Below are 7755 nucleotides of genomic sequence, written 5' to 3'. Positions count from 1 at the left end.
TGTGCCTGATGGTGCACTCCCAACATGCTATGGAAAAAAGTATAGCAATGTAAAAGAGAGGCTTTCCAAATATTTTAAATGTAAACCCAATGATCCTGCAGTAATTGCAATACATAATGCAAGCTAACCTTGTAAAACTCCCAAATAACCTTTCCCTCTCCTGTTGCCCGACAGCGATCTTTAGCCCTTTTGTAGGTACTTATCATGTTGCCAAGCTTTATAAACGCAGCCTTAGCCGCAGAATGCTTGAGTTAACAAAGAAACTCCATGCGCTGCTTAATGGTACCAACAAAGCTTGATCAAACTTGGTTTCGGTTGTGTCAACCCAACTAATTCTATAATCCTGAGTTTGTTCATCTACGTTCATGGTACAGGCCCCTGATGTTGGAAAATAATGACAGAAACCACATCTATATAACTTTATTTTATAAATCATAACTTTATAAAAGGATAGTTCCCTCCCACAGTCCCACTCCCAATATTATCCCTCTAGAGAACACTTTGAAAAGAATCAGAACAAATATGTCTGGCCTTCACTTCTTCCTTTCCTTGCATTTCCCTTATACAACAACACAGTCATTTGATCATTAATTTTAAACAGAAAATGTTGCTGATTATCTTTATATGAAGCAGCACAATAGAACCGTGGAGTGCTCCTTTTTGCACTTGCACATTGGGCTTTAACCAATGATTGGTTCAGCACTGTCAGTTCTGTTTTTATGCTTTTATTTTGTAGAAACTAACATCCTCAGGGGAAACATATCAGAGTGCATTGTGGGTCAAAAAAGGGAACGAATGTAGGGAATAAAGTAGTTAACTGAGTTTTACTACACTATACAGGAGATAGGGAGCGATTTCAGACAGACCTCTTGAACCTAATCCGTGTCTGGGAAACCGCCGCTTTAAATTGAGATTTGTTTTACAGTGATCAACATACATATAATGTGTATTTTAATATTAGAAGTATTAGATCACGCATTTCTCAAATTAACACAGTAATAACAAAAACACTCCAACGCTGCCCAGATCACGTGACTGGCGTCGAGTGGCTCGTGACCGGCCGGTGACGTCACGGACGCTGAGCGCTGTCAGGACTCTGGTGTGGTTCAGTCGAGCTCAGGCGTGAGTGAGCGTTTGATGAACAGGTTTGATTTTACACGCTTTCCTTCATTTCATTCACCCTCACATCATCCACACACCCGCAGAGTCACTGACTAGAGAGGCTGGGATGTTTGATCTCCGTGATGCTGAAATCGCGAAATGGTGGCAGCGTGTCCGACACAGACCCACAGACGATGATGCCGGGCAGCATGATGGCGGTGTATCCAAACGTATATGTCGTTTCTTCCACTTTATACGTGACGATGGACGCTGTGTGTTCTAGCGTCTTTATAAGCGCCGTGTTCGAGTCTCTCGCGTTGAGCTTCATGCGCAGGAGGAGAGAGAGGATCAAACCTGCTCATCCTCACTGAGGTCTCGCTAAACCTCGATGTGATTCGACATTAATATCGCGTCGGCAGAGTAAAGCTCTTTACGGTGTTACCGTGTGTTTGTTATGCACTGTTCAAAACCGACAGACGTTAAAGGAAGAACACAGGTGGACATTTCTTAGTTTTATCCTCTTTATAAACGGTCATGTGAGTAAAGTATCGCGTATAAATGCGGCCTATAAACGTGAACGTCAGACTCGTTTGTGTCGATGTTTAACTTGGGTTGGCCAGTGTTGACATTCTCACCATTTCACTCATAAAAAGCAACAGTAAAACTTTACTTGCCAACGCTCCAATTCAATGTGCCATAGGGCAATGAAAAAGATCATAATATAAATAAATCTTACATTTAATTTATACTGTTTATTGAGACATTTAAATGCCTCTCAGAAATAGGCCCTTAAGATCTAGTAATCTTGGTCTTCTCTCTGTGTGTAAACTGAGGGCATTTTCTTTCAAATTGTGACAAAAACCTTCATATTTTCAGTTTGGGTCTAAACGTGATCCATCACTGGCCAAACTCAACATACTGTCACAGCACGTACTGAATTTGAATAAGAACCTATCGGCTGTTAAAACAGTACGTTCTGTACAGTACGAGTGGGAGTGGTATGAATACATTTCAGACATACTGCATCCGCCATGTTTTATGGTCATGTGACCCGTGTGCTCTTTGACTTATGACGTATTAACAACAACCTACACGTGAGCGTTGATTAAAAAGCATAGTTTAGTCACGAGAAATTCTTTTATTTGCACTTACATTAAAAACGAACTTCCGCCTTAAAGTTTTCCACTATATTTATTTGATTTACCTTGACCGCTGCTCTGCTCCCGTGGCATCATGGGATATATAAGAGTCCATCCGATCCTCACTCATGAATCTGGGCGGAAGTAGACCATCTGAGTAATTCTGTTTTTTGCATACTCAGCATTCAGACATACTATTCATGACTCGTACTAATTTTCCTCATAGTATGTAAGTAGGCGATTTCGGACGCAGCCACAGGCTTCACAAGCCTTATATGGAAATCTCATCGGTCGTCATGTCTCCTGACATTATTTAGCAACATCTAAGTATTTTATCACATATTGCAGTATTCCTGGACCTATCCTGAAGGACCTCAAGTACTTCTCATTTTTTAGGTCTCCCTTATCTGACCGTGTTACGGCTCCTCTATCCAGGACAGCTTTGAGCATATTTAGCAAGTTAAACACAACAACATATACAGTTATTTTGATCCTGTCCCTCATCTTCTGTTTCAGCCAGGTCATGTCATTAAAGATGGAGATGGACGTCAGTGGAGTGTCCAGGTCACCCGTATCCATTCTACCTGCCGCTGAGGTCAAAACCACCTTAAAACCTGAGGCAGACAAGCCCCGCAGCTCCAGCACTCCCTGCTCCCCCATTAAAAGTACTGTCTCAGGATACCAAATCCTTCACATCAATTCAAACTATATGGTGGGTTTCACTACTGGTCAGGAGCTTCTGAAGTTAGCCCACAAGTGGTCTAGCCCAGAGAACAGCCACAAAGACGCCCTGTCCAGCCCCGTGAAAAAGCCTGCGGATTTAGGTCTACACAGGACCTCTCGGATTTACAAAGCCAAAAGCCGCTACTACCAACCGTATGACATCCCAGCAATCAACGGGCGCAGGAGACGACGCATGCCGAGTTCGGGTGAGAGCTGCTTGAAATCCACTGTGGCCGGGGAGTCCAGCAAGGCTTTACATGGTCCCCTTCCCGTCTGCCTTTTAAAGAGCAAGCGTATGTATTCAAAGTCTCTGGACTACCTCAACCTGGACAAGATGAGTCTCAGGGAGCCAGCGGACACAGAGGTGCTGCAGTACCAGCTTCAGCATCTCACCCTGAGGGGCGAGCGCATGTTCCCTCGCAATAAGACATGAATGATTGGATGCACCTTCAATACTCCCAGCCTGAAGGCCTGCAGTCCGGCTGTTCAATTTAGGGCCTTAATTATAATTTTCGATTGAAGACCGTCTCCATAGAACATAGATCATTCATTTTGTTTGTCAACCCAAAACACTATAATGCCAAACACAACAGCACACAGGTTTGAAACAGATTAGGGTGGGCAGGGTTTTTGTAACCTGTGAAGAAAAAGCCAGGGGATGCATTGAGTGTCATGATGAAGTTTTTCCAAGACAAGCAATAAGTAGTTTGCAGGATTTCTGCTGTTTGTGTGAATGTGTGTGTGTGTGTGTGTGTGTGCGTGTGCAGACAACTTAAATCTTTGGATATTTTCTGTAAAACATGGAAGTACTGCAACATGTCTGCGTTTGGTCATACAATTCAATTCAATTCTTCATCTTCACTCCTCACCTTCATCACACACTTTATAGCAGTTATTCTGCTGATATTAGATATATGGATTATCCTCTCAGCACCTTTATACTTGTCAATAGGGGCGAGTTAACTGTCAGGTGAGGATCTTTATTTACCTAAAACACAGACTGTTACAGAGTCTTGATGTTTTTTATCAAACAGACTCTGATTGGATTTGTTCAGGACTCGTCGGCACTCGCATTATCTTTACTCAATATTCTACAGTAGTGAATCATGTTAAGTCGAGGTTTGTACACAGTTCTATTTATTTACAGTTGTGTGGTAAAAACTACTACTAAAAATAATTTATGTATTTATTGTTCTACATGGTTTCTGTTTGTTTTTATATGTTTGTAAATTGTGTTTAATATATCACTACCCATTCATGGTGCATTTAGTAGGTAACAATGCTAAAAAACCCAAAGTCTTTTTGTGTCCTGGGGGAAACTTGATAGATGATGTAATCTTTGAACAACGGACAATCATTTACCGCTTTGGTTTATGTGATTTTCATCATATTGACAATTATTTTTTTTTGTGTCACCTCATTCATTTTTTTTCCTTCTGGTTATTTTATCTCTTCATCATCATGGCAGTTCAATTCCAAACATTACAACAATACTGTGTGAATCCATATTACTGTCTTGTTTAAGACTTTTATTAGTATTGCAAATGTATTTTTGTTATATAATTATTTTATATATAGACTATTCATTTCAGCTTCTTCTCAGATTGACCTAAAATGCTTAATGTTTTTTTAATGTAGCCTACTACGATTACGTTTTATATTTCTGTTTTCTCACGACCGATGTGACACAACACAGCTTGTTCTAATGGGATTGCCGCGCCGCATCAGTTAGAAGTTTCTAACACCGTGTCTACACTGAATGTGACAGGTGCTATGCGACATGACAACCTGCTTGTTCTTAATGGGTTTGTTGCGTTGTGCCGCACAATACAATGTTCCAGTGTGGACTAAATTCAAAATTTTTATGAGTTCTAATGTCTTTTGTCGCATCACGCCGGTCGCGTCCGGTGTAAACACGGTGTAAATAGCACCTTTGTTTAATGATGTTCGCTGTACGTGTATCTGTTATCATAACAGTTTCATATGTAACATTGTTTATTGTGTTAAGGTTTTTGCTAATGTCATGGTTTGGATTTTAATCTGATTTGCTTTGAATCTGTTAAACTACTGTTAAATTGTCCTAGTGATATTACACTACTGGAACACTATTTATCATTAATCCTCACAGCATTAACTACACACTGTTTCAACATGATGTGAATGGGAAAACAAGCTATTGCCTACTGTATCTCTCTTGTCTTTGTACAATGTTTAAAATAAATATTCCAGTCATACTAGATGGAAAATATTGTTTTACAAATATTAAGGAATATTAATGAGTGGTTGTGTACGCTGCTTAGCTGTTATCTAATTGTATAGTTTTATATATATCTTAGCTTTTATGTCTTTGGTAAAAAGATCAAATAATTTTTGCTGAAGTCTCAGTTTCTCAGTCATACTCTGTATCACATATACACACATAGTGCCTATAGGTATGCTGACTGATTTCAACAAGGTACTGTATTGCTTTACCGTGTTAGGCTTTCATTCAAATAAACAACAGGCATTATCCTAATCTGCTGTCGCCTGCGACAGCCTTTTATTATTAAGTATTTGAAGATGATTTGGATTTAAACTGAAGAGGAGGCTATCTGAGATACATGCAGGCTGTATATTTGATTTATATTTTAGAAAAATAAAATGGCAAGGCTGTAATAATGATTTATGAGATGTAAAGTACAATTTCAGTTTGACGCCATTTCACTTCAAAACTAGTATGTGAAGTAGCCTGCTTTTTTGCATTCTAACATAATTTTCTGTCTATGTTTAATCTTTGTTACAATGAAATACTCAACGGCTAAAACACAGGTGTCCTCCAGTTGTTCATTTTTTTTAATGTGACATCAGGCTTCTGACCAGTGCTAATGCGACCAGATAAAATGGCCGCCTAGTTCTCAGAGAACTACCTGATTCATACTTGTAATTTTGATTTATTCTGAAACATTTAAACATGTTTGAAATAATTTAAGAGTAAAACAAGACAATATGAAAATAAAACATGGGATTGGAGGTTTGTTTATACATTTTTATTGTGCATTTTAACAAAATCTACAGTTATATGAAAAAAGTACAGTATTTGAATTCTACCCTCTCTGAAAGGTTTTAGGTGTTAGGTCACAATACATAAGCAGATCATAATACTGTCTGTAGTAAACACAACCTCAGATGAAATGTAATTGTTCATAATAGATAATACTGATAATAGTAAGTTTGTTCTACTTGGATCATTCCAAGCTAGTAAAGTAGAGTTTACCGTAGTAAATTAAAATGATGCATGCTCTAGAAATTGAAAATATTAAGAATCACACCTTTGCAAATAAAGTAACATTATTTGACCCTTAAAGTGTGAAAGTTACAGTCCACATCCTGAGAGATATTTGCCGACATCTTTGTTCTTGCAGTTGTCGCGCCAGCCGTACCTAAACCAATAGAAGGTGGATTATTTATATGTAAAACAATGAATTTAAAACAATTAAACCTGCTCTATTGGTATATACTGTATGTTTTAGAGACCTAACACATAAACATGATAGCATTGCTGTAACCTACCATGCACAGATGCCTTGCTTTCTCGCTATGATCTTGGCACAGGCAATAGACAAAGAAATGTCATCGCTCAACAGCTCTGGAAGAGGAAGAGGAAGAGGTGACCAATTTCAGCAGGGACAAAAACAATGGTGAATGCATTACGAATGCAGACGTCTTTGTCTTGGCTGTCTGGTTTTGCTGCTTAGTTCTGTTTGTCTTCACTCCCCATTAAACGGCCTCTTACCTTCTCTTACCTCCGCAATCTCGCTTCCACTATAATTTTATTTCATGCAAAACATAATATTTGACCTTCATTTTTTACTATTGTCGATGATTTCTTACCTGAACAGTTGATGTTACAGCCATTGTTGGGTTGGCCAAGTTTGTCATCCTCATCGTAACACCAGTAGCGACTGTTGATCTGGAAAATCCCGTAGTCTGTTGAGCCATTCTTGTTGCGGTTTTTGGCTGCTGTGTTGTAGCTTGACTCCCAATACGCTAAGCAAACCCCTTAAGGTATAAAAGAAGAATAAAAAGAATAAAATAGTAACACTTTGAAGAATATTCTGAACATCTGTGTAAAACTACAAATTACAATTTCACTAACAATGTGTTGACTTGTCAAAAATCCCTCAAACGCAAAAACTACTGAGCTACTGAACTGAAAATTGAGAATTACTTACAACCTCCTAGCTCCATGCCACCCATGCCATCGGCCTTTAGAGCTCTCACTAGTTCACATCTCTCAAATGTCTTTGCATTTGCAGTCAAAATGACCAGAAGAAACACAAAGACCTTCATGGTGTTTCTTTGTTGCTCTCTTGCCTTCGCTCTGCTTTTACTTTCACTTTTAGACACTTGGATTTGCACCTCTTCTGTCCACCTTCACCACTAGATGACGTCGTTCCCCATCACTGCACATCTTGACTGAAGTAACAACTGCATAAGCAACAAAAGGCAAACCAGCTTCAATCGCCACGGCTAAAATCATAAAATAATCCGTACTCAGACCTCAGTTAATACGGTTTCTGTTATAAATATAACACTGGCTTTAGCTGATTTACATACATGATAGAACACCTGATTTCCTGACAGTCTGAGGGTGTGTTTATATGGAGTCATGTAGAGAAATAAATGAATTTTGTTTCTGCCCCAGTCATCTTTAATTGTCCTAATGGAGAATATTTCTGTCATGATCCTGCCTCTCCTTGTCGTGGTTTTCGAGTCTTGTGGCAGGATCATGTCAGTCCCATGTGTTTTGTGT

The 7755-nt window shown here is 39.1% G+C and overlaps 2 protein-coding genes across 2 annotated transcripts; one reads left to right on the top strand and one right to left on the bottom strand.

Moving 5' to 3' along the window:
* Positions 1 to 1031: 1031 nt before the first annotated feature.
* Positions 1032 to 5971, top strand: macir (macrophage immunometabolism regulator). Its single transcript, XM_079448670.1, has 2 exons — positions 1032 to 1145; positions 2757 to 5971. Exons 1-2 carry the CDS (start codon positions 1138 to 1140, stop codon positions 3394 to 3396), a joined length of 648 nt encoding a protein of 215 aa, XP_079304796.1. The 5' UTR covers positions 1032 to 1137; the 3' UTR covers positions 3397 to 5971.
* Positions 5964 to 7755, bottom strand: LOC306889575 (lysozyme C-like). The gene is made up of 5 exons (XM_079448671.1): positions 7560 to 7755; positions 7175 to 7430; positions 6834 to 7001; positions 6513 to 6588; positions 5964 to 6382 (listed from the first exon to the last, which is right to left on the bottom strand). The coding sequence occupies exons 2-5, from the start codon at positions 7290 to 7292 to the stop codon at positions 6316 to 6318; spliced, it is 429 nt and encodes a 142-aa protein (XP_079304797.1). The 5' UTR covers positions 7293 to 7430; positions 7560 to 7755; the 3' UTR covers positions 5964 to 6315.

This window comes from Barbatula barbatula (assembly GCF_947034865.1).
Source record: "Barbatula barbatula genome assembly, chromosome: 24".
Lineage (NCBI taxonomy): Eukaryota > Metazoa > Chordata > Actinopteri > Cypriniformes > Nemacheilidae > Barbatula > Barbatula barbatula.
This window is presented reverse-complemented; position numbering and strand designations above follow the sequence as displayed.

Excerpts from the sequence above, each read along its gene's own strand:
- LOC306889575 (XM_079448671.1), bottom strand. The coding sequence starts at position 7,292 with ATGAAGGTCTTTGTGTTTCTTCTGGTCATTTTGACTGCAAATGCAAAG. Across the intron at positions 7,002-7,174 it reads TGGCATGGAGCTAGGAGGTT|GGGTTTGCTTAGCGTATTGG; the intron begins GTAAGTAATTCT and ends TTATACCTTAAG. Across the intron at positions 6,589-6,833 it reads CTGTAACATCAACTGTTCAG|AGCTGTTGAGCGATGACATT; the intron begins GTAAGAAATCAT and ends TTCCTCTTCCAG.